Source organism: Gopherus evgoodei, chromosome 2 (genome assembly GCF_007399415.2).
Source record: "Gopherus evgoodei ecotype Sinaloan lineage chromosome 2, rGopEvg1_v1.p, whole genome shotgun sequence".
NCBI lineage: Eukaryota > Metazoa > Chordata > Testudines > Testudinidae > Gopherus > Gopherus evgoodei.
The window spans coordinates 111,237,508-111,262,899 of NC_044323.1; the positions used below are offsets into that span (position 1 = coordinate 111,237,508).

General features: G+C 45.4%; 1 protein-coding gene across 5 annotated transcripts in view; it reads right to left on the bottom strand.

Annotated features, from left to right (window-relative positions):
• GALNT1 (polypeptide N-acetylgalactosaminyltransferase 1) overlaps positions 1 to 25,392 on the bottom strand; it is a 210,025-nt gene that overhangs the window by 16,415 nt on the left and 168,218 nt on the right. For all 5 annotated transcript variants that reach the window (XM_030551488.1, XM_030551490.1, XM_030551491.1 and 2 more), the window contains 2 exons: positions 15,315 to 15,454; positions 5,472 to 5,570 (listed from right to left, as the gene is read on the bottom strand). In XM_030551488.1, coding sequence (XP_030407348.1) covers positions 5,472 to 5,570; positions 15,315 to 15,454 — 239 coding nt within the window. The remainder of the gene's footprint in view (positions 1 to 5,471; positions 5,571 to 15,314; positions 15,455 to 25,392) is intronic.

Sequence of the window (25,392 nt, forward strand, 5' to 3'; positions counted from 1 at the left end):
CCAGATCCTAGTCACGGGGTACCCCTCACAGCCCAGAGCCCAGCAGTGGGCACACCCAGAGTCCAGATACCAGCACCCCCACCTCCCCAGGGCACTCCCCGGCCCAGACACCACCATCAACCTCCCTGCAGAGTCCAGCCCTGGGGCACCCCTAGCCCAGAATCCAGAACCTTTACTCCCCCCCTCCCAACAACTTCTTTACTGTTCTGCCAGTGGGCATAGTGTGGTGCAGCCCTGCCTTTCCTCACCCTTTGCCAGAGCTGGGTCTCCCAGGTCCTCTTTCATCCCCGAGAGAATGAGGATCAAGCAGCATGGTCTGGAAACTGCACAGTCAGGCCGAGTGCTCTGCTCACTGGGCCCTGCAGAGTTCTATGGCCCCTAGTGGTGGCCAGTAGCTCTGCATCCCCAATTCTGTGCAGAAAACAGAGAATTCTGCATTGTGCAGTGGTGCAGAATTCCCCCAGGAGTAATTAGATGCCACCTACCTACCAGATGTGAGTGGATGACATTTAAGTACACTGAAGTCACTGGAAAGACACCCATTGACTACAGCTGGTTTTGAATCAGGTCTACGTGACTCTCACTAGGTGCAACAAGGTAAAAAATGGTGATCTACTTTTGTAACTGTTGTTTATTGAGATGTGTCGCTCATGTTCATTCCATTCTAGGTGTGCAAAGACCGAACGGCCTTGAAGCAGAGTGTGGAACATGGAAATGGCTACCAGGTGTACCTTGACTGAAGATAGCAATAGACCCTGGTGCTTAAGGTGCAGTAAATAGTCTGGTATATCCTGCAGCAGGGCCTCATTTGCTCAAACATGTCAGTCCAAGACCCAACACATGAACTGCTTCCACTTTGCCACATACGTAGCCCTCGTGGACGGTTTTCTGCTGCCCAGCTGGACACCAGTAGAACACCCCTGTTCATCCGCAGTCAGCCACACAGCAGCCAAGCCATCAAGTGCAACGACTCCAGGTTCAGGTGCAGCAGGTTGCTATGGTTCTGTGACAGCAGATCCAGCCAAAGAGGTGGTTGCAGCAGGGTGGCTGCCCAGAGACTCAGCAACATGCCAAACCAGTGTTGACGAGGTCACGCCAGGGCTATGAGGATGATCATTGCTTTGTCTTGGCTTTACCTTGAGCAGGACTCTGTGGATTAGTGGAAGTGGTGGGAAGACATACATCAGCGCTCCCATCCACAGAATCAGGAACGCGTTGACAGGGTCGCCTTGTTCATGCCCTGCAGAGAACAGAACATATGGCACTTCCCGTTCTGCCTGGACACAAACAGGTCCACCTGGGGAGTCCCAAACTGCAGAAGATCAGGCTGGCCACCTCTGGATGGAGCGACCATTTGTGGTGAAATGAGAAAGTCCTGCTGAGGTATCTGCCAGGACGTTCTTGAATCCGGACAGGTGGGCGGCTACCAGATGAATGGTATGTCACACAAAAGTCCCAGAGACAAAGCAAAGGGCTGAAGACCTGGTTCCACCCTGCCTGTTGATGTAGTACATTGTAGCTGTACTGTCCGTCAGGACTTGCACCATCTTGCCCTTCAGGTAGGGGCAAGAACGCCTGGCAGACCAGGTGAACTGCTTTGAGATCCCTGATGTTGATATGAAGGGACAGACTGCTGTGTAGCCAGCAGCCCTCGGTGTTGAGCTCGCCCAGACTGGCTCCCCAACCCAGGTCCGACGTGTCCAAAACCAGGGTAAGTGATGGAGATGGGATCATGAAAGGAACCCTCTGCAGCACCGACTCTGGATCCAGCCACCAGTCCAAGGACAAAAGGACGTGGCTCGGTACTGTGATCACCCGGTCCAGGGCATGCAAGCTGAGGATATAGTCCGAGACAGCCATGCCTGCAGTGGTCATAGAGGAAGACTGGCAGGTTGACCATGTAAGTGCACATGGCCATGTAGCCCTTCATTTGCAGGCATGAGTGGGCTGTGGTAAGCGGATGGCTCTTCATGGGAGCAATCAAGTCTGACATGGCCTGGAAGCACGCTCCAATAAACTCTTTGTGTTGAACTGGCGTTAATGTGGACTTTTCTGTGTTTATTAACAGGCCCAGATCGTTGCAGATGAATCACACCAGGCTGGGGCTCTGTTGGACCTGCCTGGGGTCCTGCCCTTAACAAGCCAGTCGTCAAGATACAGGAAGATCTAGTCGTCCCCCCCATCATCTCAGGTAAGCCACTACCAGCACCATGCATTTTGTGAACACCTTGGGGGCTGAAAACAGGCCAAAGGGTAGTAACATCATAAATTGGAAGTGATGCCCGACCACTGTAAAACGCAGGAAGTGCCTGTGGCCTGGGAATATGGAGACATGCAAGTAAGCATCCTTAAGTCCAGAGCAGAATACTAGTCCCTTGGATCCAGGGAGGGGATGATGGAGGCCAGGGAGACCATGTGGAACTTCAACTTCTTGAGAGACTTGTTGAGGCCCCACAGGTCCAGGATGGGTCTGAGGCCCCCTTTGGCCTTCAGGATTAGGAAGAAGCAAGAGCAGAATCCTTTTCCTTCCATGTCCAAGAAACCTCCTCCACAACCCTCAAAACCAGGAGCTTCTCTACCTCCTGAATGGGAAGGGTCACTGAATAGGGACAGGAAAATGGGGGGGAAGGGGTTGGGAAGAAGGAGTGGCCAAGAACTGCAGAGTATACCCCAAACCACTATGTCCAGGACCCAGCAGTCCAACATAACCCATGACCAAGTCGAGTGGTAGGAGGAAAGGCAGTTGAGGAAAAGTCAGGTAGGATCCGGTTGACTGATTAGGGTGTTGATCACGGGTGCACCCCGAAAATGATTGCTTTCGGTCCCCTGATGTTTAGCAGCCACAGGCTAGGCTGGCGAGCAGGAGGAAGAAGGGCGACGACAACTAAAACTAGCATCTCTTCTCCTTGCAGGTCCCTGACAAGGCTGCCAGGGTCTAGGTGGCAGCGGTGGTAGGAAGGGCTTCCTGGCTGATTGTGGGGTATGAATATCCAAAGAGCAAAGAGTAGCCCTAGTATCCTTCAACCTGTGCAGTGTGGCGTCTGTTTGGTCCAAGAACAGATCGGCTCCATCAAAAGGAAGGTCCTGGATTGAGGCCTGCATATCCTGGGAGAGGCCTGCAGCCTGGAGCCAGAAACTATGTTGCATGACCACTGCCAATGTGATCACACCTGCCACCGAATCCACCGTGTCCCATGCCATTTGCAGGGACCATCTTGCTTCCACCATGCCCTCCTCCACCAGAATGCCAAAGTCTTGGGCCAAACCCCAAGGGAGAGTTTCCTAGAACTTTTTAAGTCTGTCCCAGAGATTAAAATTGTACTGGCCTAGCAGGACCTGATGAATCACCACCTGAAATTGCAAACTGGCGGTAGAATACATCTTTCTCCCAGATAAAGCATCTTTGTTTCTGGGAGAGAAGAGGGTGCCTTTTTTGTTGGCTGCAGATACAACCAGAGACCCTGGGGGCAGGCGGGCATAAAAGTATTCGAAACCTTTGGCCGGCACAAAGTACTTTTTCTCGGCCCATTTTGAGGTGGGCAGGATGGAAGAGGCGGTCTGCCTCAAGGCCCCGGCTATCTTGACGGCTCCCTCATGCACAGGCTGGGTGCTGTTCTGCCATCTTTTGCACCTTAAACCCCAAGTTCTTGACCACATGCCGGAGAAAGCCTTGATGCTCCCTAAAGTCATCCGGCAGGTAGCTCTCAAAGGCCCCACAACTGCCTTGTGCGGGGACGACGAAGACGACTGGACCATCGGTGGAGGTGCTGGAATCTCAACCACCGCTGGAGAGAGAGATTTTGGGGTGGGCACAGGTTTCTCCGCCCTGATCTCAGAGTGGGCTTTTGGTACCGATGGGGCTGCCACTCGATGTTCCATCAAGGCCACCAATGAGTGCTGGTTAAGGAGGCAGTGTCACAACTGATACGCCCCACATGCTCCAATAGGCCACTGGCCGTGCTGCCATTGCAGTGCCACTAATGAGGGAGCAGGCTCTGGTGCCCAGTAATGTCAATGAGACTATGGAGATGGGCTGAACTGGCCCTTCGTACCAGAGGAACCCACGACCGGAGAGGAACTGTTGACACCTGTGTTTGTTTTCTGGTCGTGGCTACCATTGCCATTGCCCGAGCATAACTGAATGGTAACTGCAGTGTGGACCGACACCTAGAGGACAACCACTGAGAAAGTGAATGGTGCTGGGAATAGTATGGGGAGCATCAGCTCTGTGCCGAAGAGTAGCACTGCGGGGATCTGGAAGCTCACCTAGACGACCGGCGATGCGTTTGGGATCTTCCCCGGGATTCCCGATGCAGCAGTGAAGATGGATGCCTTCTGTCCAGTGACCAGCACTGTTTCCCTGTCAGGTCTTAATGGTGGGCTTGCCCTTTTGGGGAGCTTTTGCCGGGTTCTGTGGCATAAGGGTCGTCATTGGAGCAGGTGGAGACCTGTGTTCTCTCTGCACCGTGGGAGCCTGGGATGACGAAGAGGCAGGCAGAAGTGCAGGTCCTATACCGCTCCCAAAAGTCGGTGGTAGACGTTTAGGGGTGCTGGGCAACCCAGTCGGGGAGGCACGATCGCGTGGTTTTGGAGCAATCTGATGGGCAGGCCCAGGTCCCTTGATAGATGACCACTGGGCCTTCCTGCTCAGTGCCAGGGAGCACTTCTTGGTCTTTTTGCACTGGCGATGGTGAATGGAGTCGGGTGCTGGCAGTGGAGCGACCTGCCTGGATGGCTCAGAAGCCAGGCGGAAGGCGGACTCCATCAGGAGAGCCCTGAGGCACATGTCCCGCTCCTTCTGAATGCAGGGCTGAAAGTTATGCAGATCTGGCATCACTCCTCATATGACTCCCTCAGGCACTTAAGGCAGCTGCTGTGGGGATCACTCACCGGCATAGGCTTGCTGCAGTCCGAGTAGGGCTTGAACCTGGGAGACCGGGGCATGCCCCACCTGGGGTAAAGCCCTGCTAGGACCCTAACTACTAACAAACACTTAACAGCTACTTAAGACTAGCAAAGCAAACTATATACAATGGCCTTAAGGCATGAAATTCAGAATGGCAGACAACTGCTAGCTCTTCGTAAGCAAGAAAGGCGCTCCAACTGACCACCATGGTCGGTAAGAAGGAACTGAGAGGGCAGGGCGTAGGGCTGGCGGCGTCTGATATACTGCAGCATGAGCGCAGCACTCCACAAGGTGCCACAGCTGGCCCTATGGGTATGCTAAGGCAAAAATCTCAGACAGACACACACGTGGGTGTGCGCACACCTAGAATGGAATCGACATGAGCAAGCACTCAAAGAACAAAATCTTTTTAGGTACTCTTAACTCATCTTGCAGGCCATCTCTCACGTTAGGGTTTTTTAAACAGCCCATTGTCTGTACAGTTAATTATAGAAAGTGCTGGAAATTATGTATAGACAGATGAGCAATGTCTGAAATAATTTAAAGTTGTAAAATATCTTGTCACCTGATTTCCACCCATTCCATGACAGTTAAATATTCCAACTTTTTCATTTTCCTTTCTTGCCATGTTATCCAGGCATTGATTTGTCTCCACATTTCTTATCTGGAGAAGAAAAAAAGCATAACACATCAAGACAGCTTTTTATTAACAGTTATTGGGGGGAAACAGAATCAACCCACTGAGGATACCACTGGCATTGGATTCACAAATAGCAATGAACAAATCTTCTAAAAAGTTGGAGTTACAGCTGAGCATAAGCGTCCCAGGGTCCAAAGCTTATAACTTATAAGATCAGGCTCTCATGAGCTTTACAGAATTTCCTGATTTCAGACAAATTAGGTATCTATGAAACCAGTCTCATATTATTTCAAAGCTTCTAATGATAATTTGGAACCAGTCAAATCATAGGCACACAAAAAACAAAATACAATTAACCACAAAAGATTCAGATTTGATTTCATAGAATGTCAAGGTTGGAAGGAAGGTTTTTCCACACTGCTTTGAAAATGTAAAAGACCATGATGTTAAAAAAAAAAAAAAAAAAAAAAAAAAAAAAAAAAAAAAAGCTGTATATTACTTGGGCTGGTTATTTTATCCAAACCAGTTTAGCCAATTGTATTTATATATATACATATATATATTTATACTTCACTTGCGTCCTTCAGCTGATCATAAAATCTGGGTATTTTAAGTAACAAGTCATTCTATCTTACCAACAGATGCCCCCAGTTGCCCCTTTGCTCCAATGAAATACTAAAATTTAATACAATAGAGGATGAAAACACAAAAAGACTAAAGTGAAAAATGTAATACCAGCAGATTTTACAGCACTATGGAATAAAAATAAAGTTATTCTAGCAGATGGCTTTATAAAAATGTTCTTTTCAGGATGAACTTTCTCACTTAGTCCCAAATAATACCAGGTGCCTATTTCTGGAAAATCTGTATAGCTGTTCAGCCAAATGTGATAGGAGAGTACAGGGAAGACCAACAAACAAAACTACTTTGCACTCCATTTTTATGTCTTTTTTATGCTAGTAAGTCTCAAAAATGGCTTCATTTTATATTTATATTAAATTTATATATCAAGCCTTCAATTAAGATTAGTCACTCTGAAGGTGTGAAATATTTAGTTTACGTAAAAATCAAACAGACACTTCAAATTCATTGACATCAAATGCAACAGGAATGTCAAATATTGCGTATCTCTAGTGACACTCTCAGCCCCCATAAGAGTCTCACATTTGCAACAGAAATCCTCCTGCAGTTACTCCTCTGAGGCAAGTAGCCTGTCTTTGTTCCAGCAATCAAAAAGGATGGCTCTCGTGCAGGACAAACTGTGAGAAGAAAGCACACCAGGAACACTCATCCACACAGCTTTCCTAACAATTCACCCCAGGTATGTCACCACACCACCCCAACTGCTTCCGAAACAGCATCTCCTTCAGCGGGTGGAGGGCAGCATGTGTTTGGGGGGAAGGAGAGGCTCTGCTTCTAGGGACTGAGGGGTGATCAGCTCCTGCCTCCCATTCACTTTCCAGTGGTTCTGGGGGAAATAAGAATCTCACTGTCCACGCAGTGCTACTGCTCCAGGATGGGAAGTCAGTGTCTAATTTCTGAGAAATATTATATGGAGCTGCACAAGACTTATTAGCTATTCATGCTGCAATGAATAATTTGAACTACTCACACAAATTCCTAGGTTTTAAAGTAACTGTAAATACTCGGGAAAGAGACTTAGACATGTGGTTACTTCAACAAAAAACTCTACTCAAGTGTGCACAAGCAGTCAAAAATTCAAACTACGTATGAGACTGTATAAAAGATGGAGAAAAAATAAAATGCCATTTTGTCAGTCAAATGTACATTCTCTAGATACTATGTTTCATTCCAGTCACTCTACCTCAAGAGACATAGGTGAAATACGGAGATTCAGAGATAACCTACAAAAATTAGAGGCACAAAAGATACCTTCCTAGATAAAAGAGATTTGTCTGTTTAGTTTAGAGAGGAAATAAGAGGTATACAAAACCACGGTTGGTACTATGGAAGGTGAACTGGGATGTCCTATATGTCCTTTGTCTCATAATATAAAAACAAGGAGATAGTCAACGAAATTGAAAGATGTAACATTTAAAATTGAAATTTGTTTTGAATTTGTAAAGCATAATTAGCCATGGGACTTGGTCACTAGATACAATAGAAGCAAAGAACCTAGTAAATTTTTAAAAAAGGGATTAGATATTTGTATAGATAAAGTGATCATAGATATTCTTGTTACATAGGATGAAAATATTTCTTTCAAAGAAAGGATGTAAATTATTATGCACTAGAGTACTAAAGCACTACTTGTTTATAGTGTTCAGAGGAAACTCCACCTTACTTATGGCAAGTTACTCCTTAATTGTCAATTACAAGGTTTCTTGCACTTTCCTTGGAAGTACCTGGAACTGGTCACACTCAGAGACAGAAGAGTGGATTAGATGAACCACTAATCTGATATGACCATTCCTGCATTGCTATACATGTCTAACAATAAATGTATTTCCTACTCTTTCACTGTAGCAATCATTGTCTCGCTGCATTAAAAAACGGTTACTAACCTTTCGTAACTATTGTTCTTCAAGAGGTGTTGCTCATCTCCATTCCATTTTAGGTGTGTGCATGCCATGTGCGCTGTTGCCAGAGATTTTTCTGTTGGGCCGGCTCTAGCACCCTCTGGAGCCATGTGCTTATGTGCTGCCCCTCGTGCCCGACTTTCACTGTTGGAGTTAACCAGACTTCTTGTGGTAGAGGGGGCTCATGGAATGGACATGAGCAACACATCTCAAAGAACAGCCATTATGAAAGGTTAGCAACCTTTCCCCACCGCTCCTTTGAATGCTTGCTCATTTCCATTCCATATTAGGCTACTCACAAGCTGTATCCCAGGAGATAGGCTCAAAGTTCATGGACATGCTGACTGCAACCCTGCTCTTCCAAAACTGGTGTCGTCTCAGGCCTGTTGGGTGATGGCAAAGTGGGATGCAACGGTATGCATCGACGACCAGGTTGTGGATCTGTAGAGGTCTTGATTAGGAGGAACACTGCTGATGTGGCCTGAGCTCTGTGGAAAGAGCAGTTAAGGTCGCTAGAGGCAGAAACTTTGCCTGTTCATAGCAAGCCCAGACACAGGAGGTTAATCCAGGACGAGATCCTCTGGGCTAACGTAGGTAGCCCTATTATCCTCTCCGCTATTGCCACAAAAAGCTATGTGGATTTGCGGAAAGATTTAGTCCTCTCGATAAGAGGCAAGGGCATGCCTAGGAATCCAATGGGTAAAGCTGTCATTCCTCAGAGTTCTTGTGAGGTTTCAGAAAGAGGACTGGCAGGAAAACGTCCTAGTTGTTTTGGAATTGTGATACCACTTTCGGCAGGAAGGCCGGATGGGGGCACAGTTGAATCTTGTCCTTGAAAAAATACTGCATAGGCCGGTTTTGATATAAGGGTCTTGATTTCAGAGACCCTTTTGGCCGAGGTGACCACCACTAGGAAGGAAACCTTCCAAGACAGAAGTAGCAGGGGGCATGAAGCTAACAGATCAAAGGAGGGACCCGTGAGTTTTGACAGAATCAAGTTTTAAGTCCCAACGGGGGGGTTGGCTTGTGGACCTGAGAATATAACCCCTCCAGCCTCTTGAGAAACCAAACTGTCATCTTGTGGGAAAACCCTGACCTGCTGTTCACTGTGGGATGGAAGGCTCAGATGGCTGCTAAGTTCATTTTAACAGATAAGAGGGCCAGGTCTTGCTGCCTTAAGTGAAGCAAACAGTCAGTCAAGACAGACTGAAGGGAAGATCGAGATGCAGAGAGTGCACATTCAGAAACCCAAAGGAAATGCTTCCATTTGGCCAATAGGTAGCCCTGGTGGAAGGCCTCCTACTGCCTAACAAGATCTGTCGAAACTGTTCTGAGTTGGCCTGTTTTTTAGGATTCAGCCACGCAGCATCCATGTAGACAGATGCAGGGAGGCAAGGTTTAAATGAAGCAACCAGCCATAATCTTGTGAAATTAGGTCTGGGCAAAATGGGAGAAAGAGTGGAGTTACCACAGAGAGATCCAGGAGCTTGCTGGACCAACGCAGTTGCGGACATGTTGGGGCTATCAGAATAATTCTTGCCTTGTCTTGTTTAATCTTTAGGAGGACCTTGTGAGCCAAGGGGTTTGGGGGATAGGCGTAAAATAGGCAGTCTGCCCATGAGAATAGTAAAGTTTCAGAGAGAGAGCCCAGGCTGTGTCCACGCAGCTAACAAAACTGATACTTCCTGTTTTGCAGGTGCACCAAGAGGCCCCCACCTTTGGAAGATTAATCTGGTGACCTCTTGTAGTAAGAGAAAAAGCATCTGCTGAGGTGATCTGCCAGCACGTTCTGGGTTCCCAGGAGACATGATGCCTTGAGATGAATGGAGTGGTTAGGACTAGGGAGGGCTGCGGGGCATGAAATGGTACCCCTTCGCATATCGAGTAGGGGTTCGGCCACCAGACCAGGGAGGCTAAGACTTCCTGCAGTACTGTGACCACTGTGCCCATGTTATCCTGGCCTGGGAGGTATATAGCTGAAAGCCAGGTCTGAAGTGGACGGAGATGCAGTCTGGCATGTTTGGTCAGGAAGGTGCAAGACGCCATGTGTCCCTGGAGACTGAGGCACGTCTGTGCTGTTGAGGTCTGGAAGCTTTGGAGGCCATAGATAATGCTTGCCATGGACTGGAAGCAGGCGTGCAGTAGGCACCCACGGGCGAGTCTTGAATATAGGACTGCTCCAATGAAGTCTATTCTTTGGGTCAGCTCCAAAGTGGACTTTTCAATCTTGAGCAGCAGGCCCAGCTGTCTGAGCAAGCTCACGGCGAACCGAACATGAGATTGCACCTGGTCCTTGGAGTGACTCCAAATGAGCCACTTGTTGAGATACGGAAACACTTGGATCCAATGTTGACGAAGTGATGCAGCTACGACAGCCATACACTTTCTAAAGACCCTTGGTGCCGTGGATAGGTCGAAGGGAAAGATGGTAAATTGGAAGTGCTGTTGGTTGATCACAAAGCGAAGGAAACGACTGTGTGGTGGGTAAATCACTATGTGGAAGTACGTGTCCTTCAGGTTGACAGTGGCGTACCAGTCTCCAGGATCCAGGGAAGGTATAATGGTCCTCAGGGAAACCATGCAGAACTTCAACCTTACCATGAATTTGTTGAGTCTGCACAGGTCCAGGATGGTCCGTAACCCGCACTGTGTCTTATGAACTAGAAAATAACGTGAGTAAAACCCCCCATGCCCCTAAGTTCCCTTGGAACCTCCTCTATAGCTCTAGTAGTTGAGAGTGTTTTCACCTCCTGTAGAAGGAGTTGCTCGTTAAGAGGGGTCCCTGAACAGGGATGCGGAGGGAGGGTGGGTGGTGGAGGACCAAACTGAAGGCAGTATCCAATTTCCACCGTATGTAAGACCCAGCGGTCTGATGTTATACGGGACCATGCAGGGAGGAAATAGGAGAGGCGGTTGTTGAAAGGCGAAGAAGGATCCTGGAAGGAGACTGGTGCTCCGCCCTAGGGCGCATCTTCAAAAATTTTGTTTGGACCCTGCCGATGGTTTGGCGGGGGGGGGAGGGCTTGTTATGGCCGTCTGAGGACCAGACTGTCTCCGCCTACCACCCCGGCCATGTCTTCTAGAGAAATCCTGTCTTGGTCAGGGATTAGGGTAGGTGCGCTGGGGTTGACGTCGGAAGAGCCTATGTTGCGTCACCGGGTGATGCATGCCCAGTGAACACATGATGGCCCGGTTGTCCTTCAGACTCTGATGACTGGAGTTCATCTTGTCCAAAAACAGACCAAGGCCATCAAAGGGTAGGTCCTGAATAGCCTGCTGGAGTTCCGGTGAGAGACTGGAGACCTGTAGCCACGAGATGTGGGGCATAGCTATGCCCGAGGCTAGAATCCTAGCCGCCGAGTCTGTACCATCTATTGAGGCTTGCAAGGATGTTCTGGTTACCTTCTTGCCCTCCTCTAGTAAGGCCCCAAACTCCTCTCTAGACTTCTGAGGAATAAGCTCTTTGAACTTTTGCACTGAGTTCCAGGTATTATAATTGTAGCAGCTCAAGAGGGCCTTCTGGTTAGCCACCCTGAGCTGCAAACAGCCAGTAGAATAAATTTTGTGCCCGAATAGATCCAGAAGTCTAGCGTCCTTGGATTTAGGAATGGGAACTTGTTGGCTGTGTCCTTCCCTCTCCGTTAATTGACTGTACAACAAGGGAGCATGGCTGGGGATGAATATAAAAGTATTTGTAGTCCTTGTAGAGGACCAAATACTTCCTCTCCACCCCTTTGGCAGTCAGAGGAATAGAGGCTGGAGATTGCCAGATTGTAGTGGCATTAGCCTGAACAGTCCGGATAAAGAGCAAGGCTATTCTGATTGGCCGAGAGAATGTCCACTACAGGATCCTCGACCTCCACCACTTCCTCCACCTGGAGGCTCATGTTTTGTGCCACCCTGCAGAGCAACTCCTGGTGTGCACAGAGGTCTATAGGTGGGGGGCCAGAGGAGGACGTATCCGCCACGGTCTTGTCGGGCAAAGAGGAGGAGGAAACACCTGGGACTAACGGGTCCTGGGAAAGGTCTGGCTGCCCTAGGTCCACCACGCTGAGGGCATGGGCCTGAGCTGAAGGCAGAGCCGTTGCCGCCGAACCACCCAGGGGAGGGCGGCTCACAGTGGCCTCAGGTACCAGGGGCTTTGAGGGGCAGAGCGAGAAGCCCCCAAGGGGACACCTTGGGCCTGATGGTATACCCTAAGGGTCCAAAAGGACCATTGCGAAGGTCCCTGACCAGGGTACTGTCCCTCATTGTGCCATTGGCTAGCACTGTCTGCATCTTGGTCCTGGACATGGGAGCCACTTTCTGCCTGGGATGATCTTGAAATGACGGGATGGGCAAGGTGGAGCCAAGCGTGTATGCTGGGTCGCCTTGTAATGTGGTACCGCCCCGTGCTGTGGAGATGGGGATTGGCGCCGTGGTCTAAGTGGTATCGCAGTCCTGATCGGGACCGATGGTCATATCGGTGCTGGGAGGCAGATCTGGACCTCAACAAAGATCTATGAGCGGAATGGTGCTGGGATCGACTCCGAGAAGACTGGTGCCCGGACTAGCATCAAGATCGGTGCTGGGATCTGGACTGGTATCGACCGTACCAGGAAGAAGATCTTTGTGAGGTGGAGCGGCGCCGCGAGTGCAACCGGCGCCAAGATGGTGACCGGTGGTGGGACTACGAGCAGTGCCATGAATGCAACCAGCATCTGGATCAGAACCGTGACTAGGATTCGGACTGGGATTGGTGCTGTCCTGTGTCACAACACGGAGGGCTTTCCTTTTGGGGGAACAGCCTGTACCGGTGGCACCAAAGGTTACGAAGGGCTTAGCTCGGCGAGTGCAATCACGTTGCATGCCATGGAGAAAGTCTCCGGAGTGGATGGCAGCCTGAGCTCGACCACGGTATGCACCAGGAGCTTACGTGTACTGGACTTGATGGCCCTTGTGGTGCCGGAGTCATGGGTACTGGGGTTGGTCCCTTTGCGGGAAAGTCCAACAGGGACGCGGCTCCGAGGGAGGCACAGGTGGTGCCAGCAACTGTAAGGGACCAGCAGGTTGTTTATGCTGCCTCTTTGGTCCCAGAGACAGTGAGCAGTGCCACACTGGTAGAGGTGCTGGAGATGTTCGGTGCAGGGAGTCTTTGCCGGTGTCTGGACGCGGTGCTCACCCTTCTGGTGCCGCAGGTGTGCTTCGAACTGATGAGGTCGGCGCTGGGTCTCAGCGTGGAGCTGAGGACATAGGGCTAAGTGCCACTTCCATAAGGAGATGCTTCAAGTGAAAGTCCCGCTCCTTTTTAGTCTATGGCTTGAATGCCTTGCAAATGCAGCACTTATCAGACTGATGGGATTCCCTCAAGCACTTCAAATAGGAGTGGTGGGGGTCTCCTGTAGGCACTGGTTTAAGGCAGGCCGAGCACGGTTTGAAACCCGGAGACCTAGGCATCAGCCTGGGTACTGGGAGGGAGGGAAAGGGAGGAGCCCCTTACACTCAACAACTATTTACAATAAAAAACCAATACTACTAAAGAACTAACAACAAGTACTTTTACAACTATTTAAAACTATAAACGAGTGCTACACTATAAGCTAGGGAAGTGGAGTTCAGCTAAGCCGCGCTCCACAGTTCCAACAACTGTCACAAATGGTAAGAAGGAACTGAGAGGGTGCTGGGTCAGCTGGGGTATATACCCAGCACCGTAAAGGCGACACTCCAGGGAGCACTTCAGCTGACCCACAGTGTGTTGCTAGAGTAAAAATATTCCGGCGATTGTGCACATGGCGCATGCACACCTAATTGGAATTGATATGACCAAGCACTCGAAGAAGAATCGTCAGACCACAGGCACCACAGTGGCTTCCAGGTGTTGGTGGAGGGTCCCCCACTGGACTCAATGCTCTAGGCGGGGTCAACGGTGCCATCACTGGCCTGTGCAAGGATGAGTGGCCTGGTGCAGGTCTCTCTGCTGTCTTCTCACTGCTTGTCTCTCTTTTGCACTGGTGACCACCCTCTTGGTGTGCTGCTTCTTATGCTTCTTCCTTGGCACCGGAGACTGTGAATGGTGCCAGATGAAACTTCACACCAATGGAGTGACCAGGCTCTAAGACTCGTCTGAGGGAGGCATCCATGAAGATAGCCTTCAGCTTAATGTGTCTATACTTTTTAGTGCCGGGCCAGAAGTCCTGGCAGATCTAGCACTTGTCCCTCATGTGAGTTTCCCCCGATACTTCAAGTAGCTGGAGCGTCAGTTACTCACTGGCATAGGTTTGCCACCGGAGGCACAAGGCTTGAAGCCCAAGGCTCTTGGGGCGAATAAGTCCTTCAGTGATAAGAACTGTTTACACCACTATATACACTAACACTAACAAAAGCCCTGACATAGCAAGAATGGTCGTTCCAGCAACTGTCACAGGCAGAAAGAAGGAACTGAGAGGGTGTGGGACTGGTGGCGTCCCTTATGCCGACACATAAGTACCTGTCTCCAGAGGATGTTAGAGCCAGCCCAACAGATACCATTGAGGCAAAAATCTCCAGCAACAGTGCATGCAGTGTGCACATACCGAACATGGAATGGACATGAGAAAGCCTTAGAAGAACTTCTTTTTTCATGCTTTGTTATTTGTAATCCCTTGATGTTTTCTGTCTAATGCAACTATGGCCTTGTCTACTCTGTACATGAATGCATACCAGGGTGTAATGGGCACCAATGTGTCATGCACTATCTGTGTGGATCCTGATGGCACGCATTTAACGTTTTAGCGTGCGCGCCATCAGGATCCACACAGACAATATGACACACTGGAGCACATCAGAATTTACATCTCAGCTGTTGCACAAGTGTGCCATGTAGACAAGCCCTAAGCTCCTTGTTAGTTTTAACTGTTTGTAAAGCACCATGCACATATCAATGAAACTGAATAAATAAAATATGCACTAGTGTCTAAAAGATTGTGTACAAAGCTCTTCCAAGCTAATTTAGTACTGCTGTAAATAGGGACAAGAAATCTCAACCTTTGACATTGTGGGTCAATCACGTGGTAATATTTCACCAAACTATTCACGTCAAATATACCATTTTACAGATGAAAGACATGGAACTGTGAGATATTGCACTTTGATGCTGGAGATACTGACTTCAGCTTTACTATTCAAATGAGATCTCAAAAATTGGATGTTATGGTGTGATATCCCTTACAAAAAGGAAAATTCAAAGTATGTAATTAAAAATAATCCTTACCTCCCCCAAAGAGAAATAATGGCGTGGAATTTGGGAATCAGGATACACATTCTCCAGGTACCACGAGAAAGGCTTGCATTGCAGTTTATGTCTTAGCCCAAGGCGTGATGATATGTCTCCATAATCTACCTTAGTAACTCCTGTAGAGAAAAATACTTTATTTCATAGTGTTTGCTAGTGAATTTTAAACTGTTGAATTTTAATAGGATAATGCAAATGTGATCAATACATGTTACATGCTTCAAATATTCTTTGTCCGTAACAAGCCAGCTAAATACATCTCTATGGCAAAGGCAGACAGGAATTTTTTTTCTAATATAGTGTACTTTTTGAAAAAAATTCTTGTTCACCTGGAGGAAGTCACACAGTAGAGACTACTGCTTGTACCTTTTTTTCTAAGCACAGGAAAGGCTAAGCCACTGAATCTGTATGATATATGACAATTCCTTATTGGTATATGATGGAACAATTTACATACAAATCACTGACTCAGCTAACAGGGAAGAAAAAGATGAAACTTTTAATCATTATCACCATCTAACTTGCAGGATAATTCTTACATAATATACATCTGGGTCTTTCTATGTTGAAGGTAGAATGCCACTTTTAATGAAGTTCTGTTGGCCAGGCTATAAATTTGGGACCACATATGTTCTCCAACCATAGTATAACTCTCACTTGAGTCTATGAGAGGTCTGCACAAAGAACTAGGGTAGAATATGGACCTTATATAACTAATCTTCTAGTTATTATTTGTTCAGTACCTTATTGTTGCATTCATGATCATTAGATAGGAAGTCTGCTAATATCTAGGACTGCCATTATTTCTACCTTGTTTCTGACCGCTCTTTCCCTCCCTCCCCCATTTCCTGGTCTTTGAATCTCTCTTTCTTTCTCGGATACTTCCCTTCCTTCAGAAACCTTCTCACATGTGCACTTGAATCTCAGTCCTTCCCATCCCATTTGCTAAAATGATCAGCAATTAAATAATTAATGCTGACATTTAAAATATCATAATTAGGCACTAAAGTTAATACCTCAATGAGTTTAATGGGAACAGGGGATTTTGCAACTCTCAAAAACTGCAACAATTTACACTCAAACTGTTCATAGTTTCACTCTTTTCCACAACAGCATACAGGCTAGAAATGTACTTTTTAAAAAACAAATGAAAACTTTGATTTCTACACAGCTATATATGCCGTATGGACCATATAAATACATCAAGTGGACCAGGTCTGGCCTACAGATTGAGAGTCTGACAATTTTGTTTTATGGAGACCACATTTTCATATAAAAGAAAGAAAATGTAGGTTTTTGTAATCCATGTTCTTTTAAGATAATTATAATAGAAGAACCATCACCACTGGCATTCCTGTTCTTGTGCGACTGAGTTACAGTATGCTAGCTTTGGAATACTGAGTCATTAAACTAACTCACCATAAAGAGCTGCATAGCTACCCACTTATAGCAATGAGTGATATTGTAGCTGAATAAAGATTCACAAAAACTTTAAACGTGAAAAAATATTCCCCAACTTGAAAGGGGGTGGAGGAGTATAGCTGTATGTTCTGAGAACAAGAAATAAGGATCAATAATTTTCTCCCCTACAAAAGATTACTAAGAGTTTGTGCTCACCCAAAATGTATAGAAGAGTTGTACCAAGATGGGAGTAAAGATGTGGGGACAAATATTTGTGGTAAACTTGCCTTGTAGTGAATTCCCAAATTATGGGCGCGAAGATATAGCCTGAAAAATCATCATCCTTGGAGAAAAAGAATTTGGAATAAAACCTAGTGTATTGTCAGTACTTGCTGTTTCTCAGTTTGCTGGAATGGGATGAAGACACTATCACACCTCACCACCATAAAACTCTAAAATACTTGCAAGGAACCAAAAAGGAGCCTTTTCCAATCAATTTCAATATTTTTTCATAAATCAAGGTGAACAAATAAAAGGAAAGGCTCCCTTGATGAACAAGTATGACATAAAACATAGCTGAAATATAGAGTTCCTCACCTTTCGGTTGGAAAAAAGTAGCTGATGGATGAAGCATTTATTTGTCATTATGCTTCAAGACAAAGGAACGAGTCTCTTGCAACTTTAGAGTATTCTACATTGATTCATGCATGTAATCGGTTATTACTGACCTTTGGAAAAATGCTATTACAACTCTGTCACATTACTAAATGATAATAAGAATTCAAGTCATAACCATGAAGAAAAATTTTTTTTAAAATCACATTCAATGGTGTACAATTGTGATATTTGTCTAAGTGGTTTTAAATACTCACCACCCGATTCAGAGAAAGAAATGTCCCTTCCTCCTTCAAACACACAACAGTCTGATCAAAACTGAAGAAACCCACTCTGGAGATTTCAGGCACAGCCAACTATCACCCAGTGTCATACCTGTAATTCCTGAGTAAGCTCATACAGAAGCTAACCAAAGGCAAACCACACACACCTAACAGAGGCCAACATCCTAAACACTGCACAATCAGGATCTAGGTCAAAACATGGGAAAAAATGGTTACTAACCTGTGCTGTCACTGCAGTTCTTTCAGATGTTACATATGTCCATTTCACTTCAGGTGTGTGCACATCCAGTGTTGGAGATTTTTCCCTTAGCGGTATCCATCGGGGCATTATATCTGCATCCTCTGCTGCCTTGTGGTACCACGGTAATCTCGGCACATTGGTATAAAGGGAAGAATCATCCCAGACCCACCAGATAGACACTGATAACAAGAAGGAGGATGGGTCATGGAATGGGCCTGAAGCCTCCTTTTGCCTTTGGAATCAGGAAGTAGCGTGAACAGAAAGTCTACTCTCCCTAAAGAGACGTGGCCTCTTCTATAGTTCCCAAATGGAGAAGAGACTGTACTTCTTGGAAGAGGACAGAGGAAATTGGATAACCTATTGGAAAAAATAGGGGATGGAGAAACTGGTCTGTCCTTGACAAGGCAGGCAAACAGACTGGGATTTCCAGTCTGTCTTGAATACCCCCCCCCCCAAAAGAAGAAAACTGAGGACACGATGGTCTTCTCCTGGGGCTTTTTCCTCATTTGCTAGAGTGGTCAGGTTGCCTTGGTGGGAAAGACAGGCATCTCGGCAGAGACTGAGGGAGGAATTGCTTTGTTTAAGAGAAAGGAGCATAAATTCCAAATGATTTTAAATGGTCTTCAAATCTTTGAGACTGTGGAGCATCTCATCCATCTTGTACAAGAGTGTAGAACCACTGAAATGGAGGATCTTGGATCATCTGCTGGAACTCTATTGTGGGAGACCAGTGGACTGACATCAAACATCTGCACACACATACAGCAGATGCCATGACTCTGGATGCTGAATCTGCCCCATTTAAGGATATTCACAGAGAAGTCCAAGCCATCAGACTGCCTTCATCTAACACTGCCCGGAATTCCTGTCTGGCATCCTCTGCCAACTTATCTGAGAACTTTAGCATATTGGCCCACAGTGATAAGTTGTACCCTGCCAATAAGGTTTGTTGATTAGTGATATGAATTGTACACCAAATGTGGGATAAATATTTCCTACCAAAATGATCTAATTTATCTGAGTCTTTGTCCTTTTAGGTAGAAGAGGGTTCACTGCCCTGCTCTTTCATTCACTGCCAAGACAATTAAGGAACCTGGCAAAGGATGAGTATAAAAACATTATAAGCCTTGAGAAGGGACATGCTACCGTGTCTCGGTTTTCTTAGCTCTTGACGGCAGAGAGAATATTTGCCATGATGATTTCATAGACAAGAACGGCCATACCGGGTCAGACCAAAGGTCCATCCAGCCCAGTATCCTGTCTACCAACAGTGGCCAATGTCAGGTGCCCAAGAGGGAGTGAACCTAATAGGTAACGATCAAGTGAGCTCTCTCCTGCCATACATCTCCACCCTCTGACAAACATGCTAGGGATACAATTCCTTACCTATCTTGTCTAATAGCTATTAATGGTCTTATGTTAGATGTTTTGCATACCTCCAGGGGTACACAATACAGTTTGGGAACCCCTGTGCTAGGAAATCTGAAAGGCTGGAATTAGGGAGGACCTGGAGGTGGGAGGCATGTCCCATAGGTTTCAGTAAGGTCATGGGTATGGCACAGGATCCCAGCCACAACTACTCCAATGATCCCTTCCTCTAGAAAACTGGTGGGTACTGTTAATGGAATTCCCTTGATGAAGGCAAAGGACAACGTCATTGTCTATCCCATGAGCAAGAAGCATAATACTGTACTTTAGACCCAGAGATGCCTGATCATGGTCGTGGTGTGTCAAGGTCCAGGAGTGTTCTAGAGACATGAGCAGCAGGGACAGCATGATGGGTTCAACCCTGGACTGCACCAGTCAAGAAAGCACTGGATGTGCAGAAGATCTAGTGCCCCATGGTACCAAGGGTTGATCATGACTCTGATGTAAATAAGCAGCCAGGGCTTGAAGTTCCACTGGAACCCAGCTGGCTTGTCTCATAGGCCATTGACGAGTCCAGCACAGAGATATTTCTGGTGCTGTTGTTGCACCAAAATAGCTGGCACAATATTGGGTGTCTCAACGGCCCAGCTGCCAGAGTTGACAACCTCTGATAAGAAAAACCTATACTAATACTAATGAATACCACTAATTAACTGTTTACAAGAAAAAAAGATAAATTCCTTGAAAAGGGAGAATCTTGCAGAAGCAAGTCAGTGTTCCCCAACTACTTATCATGAGCCCTAAGAAGCAACTGAGGGCTCCTCCCTTTATGCCATCATGCAGCAGTATGAAGCAGTGGAAGGTGCATGCGCAGCTCCTACAGGTACTGCTAAGGGAAAAATCTCCGACTGGTGCAGTGGGTGCACACACATCTGAAGTGGAATGGACATGTGCAATCACCTGAAGAACTGAAATTGCTTTAGCGGCACTGGATGATCTCCTGTTGTCAATGAACAGAGGACAAATATCCATTCTCACGTTTCTAGATCTCTGTGCAGCATTTGATATTAGTGACCATGAGACATCGCTGTCTCACCTAAGAGGTGGCCGGAGTCCAGGGCAATGAGCTAAAATGGTATAAGTCCTTCTAGGAGAGATAAACCTTAAGAATAGTGATGAGAAATTGCAACCTCCACCATTAGTCCCCTCACTTGCGAGGTTCCAAAAGGATCAATTTTCTCACTCCAGTATTTTTCCAACATCTACATGCAACCACTGGGTGAGCTGGTTAGACAACATGGACTCAAATGCCAGCAATATGCAGACGGCACACAGCTCTACCTATCCTTCACCATATAACTACCACACTACTACCATCAACACGGCTCAGTGCTTGCATGAAATCAGCTCACGGATGAAGTATACTTGGCTGAGTCTGAGCAAAACAGAGTTGATACTGGTGTCATAGAGGGAAATATTTTGAGGAGCTTGCAGCCATGTTGCAGTCTCCTTGGACTGCATGTTCATATCCACAACTAGTCAATTCAGTCTGTAGTCTAAGACAGTAGTTCTCAAATTTTTGTACTGGTGACCCCTTTCACATAGCAAGCCTCTGACTGTGACCCCCAGCCCCCTTATAAATTAAAAACTTTTTATATATTTAACACCATTATAAAATGCTGGATGCAAAGCGGGATTTGGGGTGGAGGCTGACAGCTTGTGACCCCCCATGTAATAACCTTGCAACCCCCTGAGCGGTCCCGACCCCCAGTTTGAGAACCCTTGGTCTAGGAGTACTGTTGGATTCATTTCAGTGAAACTGAGCGCTCACACCACTACAGCCACAAGTTATGCTTCAGCAACTGGGAAACTGCAACTAGTTAAAAATTCTGCTGCATCTCCCCAGCCACACAGGCTACTGTGACCACATAATATCTGTCCTTCACTTTCTACAGTGGCTTCCCATTGAATCTGAATCAAGTTTAAGGTCTCAAACCATTCTATGACCTAGGCTCAGTACCTAAAAGACCTTTTAAAGCTCCAAGATAGAGCTCCTCTGGCACAGTGAAACTCAACAATAAGAGTAAAGATCGTCTGTTCAAGACAACCTTTTTCAGAGGCAGTCAGACTGTGGAATGAACTCCCTCAGGAAAGAAGAACTATCACAAACCTCATCACTTTCTGCTCAAAAGTTCAAGGCACATTTCTTTGACCTTGCCTTCCCTAATATAAACACATTGCAACAGAAAGATTTAACCAAAAAACACCTACCAAAACAAGACACTCCACTACTCCACATGCTTCTGCCTCTGGGGATAGGATGAGAACACAATACGTGTTCACAAAGAAAGTTCCAACAAGCTGTGGGCTCAACCAACTAAAGGCTGTGCATTGTAAACGCCTGATTTAGCTTTTTTTAGCTGAAAAAGACAAAAACCCAAATGCAGACAAAAATAAGGGCAATTATGTTAAAACCTGTAGGGGAACAAAAGATAAAAAATAGGAAAGCTGCAAAAATACTCAAAACATCAAAATAATCCATAACAAAATAATCCATAATTATAGATTAATCTTCAAATTCTCATAATGTGAGCAAACCAAATTGCCTATAGTATGTATGTGACTAAAGGAGAGAGACAGTCGTTGAGCAACCATTAGACACCCAGGTAAACTTAAAGGTAAATGGTACAGTATGTACAATGTTTTCCTTCAAGACTGTGCACATATGAGTTTGGAGAGAGATTTCTGTTAGTGACACCAGGGACACGTTATTTGTTGATAGTTTTCAATGGGGAAATGCATTCTGGGTGTTTGAGGAGCACAATGATAAGCAGTGACCTTTTAAATCCATTTCAATTTATCAATATATTTGCATACTTGAAATTAACCATGACTCAGAATAGTAGTAGAAAAACAAACTAAAATAGAATGAATCACTGAACATACATTTTAATTGTGTTAGACAGCATTTATATGTACAAATTGCTGCATTTATATCACAATGTTTCACCGTGCTCCTTTGTCCCATTTTAAAATGTTGTTTCCATTTTGTTTCTTTCTTCTTACAGAGGAAATTTGCACAATACCTCAAGCTAGGAAAATACCCATTTCCAAAGCAAATAATTTTCCATAAATAATACAGAAGATTGTCTTTTGTAATCTTTTGCAAATTCCTTTCAATCCATCTATGAATCAAGTCATATGAAGCAGTAGCCTTACATTTATGCTGTGACGCAGGTTGTTTTAAACAGAGCCTGTTTTTTAATTCTCATTTGGTGAAGAGCAAACAGAGGTTTGGCATGCTTAAAAATTCAGACTATTTTACATAAAAATGTCCAAAGAATCACCAAACATAATTTTGCTGAAATTTATTTGCAATTTATTTTTAGCTTTTTTTGTTACTTTTTCTGTATAGGCTGCCCAGCCCTAGCCCATCAAAATTGGCAACAGTTCACTAACGACAATAGAGGGCAGTAAACAAACCATTATTAATATGGAAACAATGTTTGATTAGAACAATCCTAGCATAGAAAACACTAAGGCAAGTTTTTTTGCTTATTTGCTCCATGGGGAAAAAAAATACTGGGGGAACAAATGACCAGGTTGTTTTACAAATATTAGTCTTAAAAGTCTAACTTGAAATTCAGCTCTGTTTAGGTTTGTATTATGTTATCTTTCAGCAATTTCTAACTGAAAATTTAATGCATGTTTAATTAATAATTTGTCAACAAAACATCAATTTCCAAAAAAAGGTCCTGACACATCATACTCTTTTTTTTTTTGGTTAAATCTCTCAAATATAATTTCTATTTATAAAGGAGATTTTTTTCTCCTAAAAGAATTTGTTTTTCAAACAACGAATTTTAGACAAGAGCACAGGATCTAGTATAAGCAATTAGATGCAATAAACAACACTGTAAACTTTCAGGACTATTTCCTCCCACCCTAAACTTCTCTAGAAAAGGTCAGACCATGAGAAATTTGGTCTACCATGTTTAAGTCCTTACTCATTGCTCTATGAACATGAAACTTAAACTGTGTGTAATTAACCTGAAAACAAACATTTCAATGAATTTGCATAACAACTATCACATATATTGCTAGGAGGCAGATGATGTCTTTTTTTTGGGACTAACTTCTCTTGGTGAAACAGAAGCTTTCAGGCTTACACAGAGCTCTTCTTCAGGTTGATATACTCAACAGAAATACTGTCAGGGCCGGCTCCAGGGTTTTTGCCACCCCAAGCGCTGGGGGTGGGGGGAGAAGGAGAGGGCGGAGGAGAGAAAAGCCGCGATCGGCGGCAGCTCCACTGTGCCACTTTCTTCTTTGGCGGTAATTTGGCAGGTCCTTCCCTCCGAGAGGGACTAAGGGACCTGCCGCCAAAGAGCCAGACATGCTGCCCCTTCCCCTTGGCCGCCCCACGCACCTGCTTGATGAGCTGGTGCCTGGAGCCAGCCCTGAATATTGTATCCGGCAAACTAGAGACTACATTAAACAGGCAATAGATGAGAAACTAAAAAACCATCAGTGGCTTTACTTGTCTTTTCCTGGATGCCAAACTGCACTAGGAAACAGGCCACTGACTGTAGCAGAAGAGTGTACAAAAAGCTTCAGAAATCACATGTAACTATAGTGTGTATAATATTTTTTTATACTGATCCTTATTTAGAATAGGAAATGCTTTCCTAAAACCAAATGATCAGAGGCCATGGAAAATGTATCACCTGATCTCCTCTGTAGGTCTAACCTCTCCCCCTGTTCTACTAATATGCAGTACATCATCAGGCAGCCCAGACTTGTGACCAGGGCTCTCAGGGAATGCTAGATGAGAACTTTCTAAGCTGTAGAAATACCCACATATTAACTAATAATTTCCTCTTACCCAAAGTGCATTGGGTCAAGTAACTGACTTTCTGTTCTGACTCTTGACCTCTGCCCAGTCCATCACTAATGATATAAAGGAAGACGTACAGAGAATAGTGTGAAGGGACAGTAAAGACAGGAATCAGAAGGCAGATAAAGGATTTTCCTCTCAGGAACCACCAAATGAAATACCTTCTGCTAAATAAAGCATCTATGGAGAAGAACAGACCAAGCTCTGTAATGCTCAATGAAAGTCTTGAAAGGACCATACTGCAGGCCTACTGATTTCTTTTGAAAAATAATATAAGATTTAGAAGAATGTACAGTGATAGAGTGAAGAAATGGCACATAGTTCAAAAGCCATGTCAAATTATTCATATAAAAAACGACCAGGATAGTGGGACTTGTGTTTTCTGGAATTAAATCTTTTTATATTTGTACCAACAGAAGGACCTCATCAAGATTTTGAACAGGCTGGTGGATGGGCCAATTTATTCTAATAACATTCTTATTACTAAAGCTGAGTATCCAAATTTTGGCTAAGATTTTCACTTTGAAATTAAGGTGGCTTGGATTTGTGTGACTCAGACACCCATGAGAAAGTAGATCTGCTCTGTAAATATGAGTGAAAGCCTTTGTGCTAGTTCTATCAGGTCTTCAGTAGTGACTAGCAAAATCCTTCTGGCATGTTTGGAGCTATTAGAATTACTGTTCTCTCTTAGTGTTCACTATTCTTGATTACTTTTCCCAGAACTGGAAGAAAGAAAAAAAAAAGTGTGCAGTAGTTTGCTGGGTGAGCAACGTAGTAGAGCAATACTATTTTCTGGAGCTTTGGGTTGATCTCCCCTGTGAAGAATTTTCTGGCTTTCCTGTCTTTGCTGGATGTGAACACATCCAGGCAGAAGTGTCTAATCATGCTGAGATGATTTGAATTTTTTTTTCTGTTCAGAGTCCATTCTCAGTTGCTTGCAGTTTGGTGGCTCAGCTACTCCACTCTGGTGTATGGGCCCTTTTGATAAACATCTCTTGAGTTTAGGTACATTTCCTCCAGAATAAAATCTGCAGAGCCTCTGCATTTAGTGAGTTATTTTTTCTACCTTGCTGTCTTACGTAAGCGACTGGTAATGGAAGGTAATGCATAGTACTAGTCTTTTAAAGTAGCAGATTAATGCATTTAGTAACTTCTAACATAGCCCATCTTTTCCATGGGTAATGTGTTGGTCCAGATGAGATTCTCACCCTGAGAAACTGGCATCCTTGTACGCACCCAGAGGTCAGAAATCAC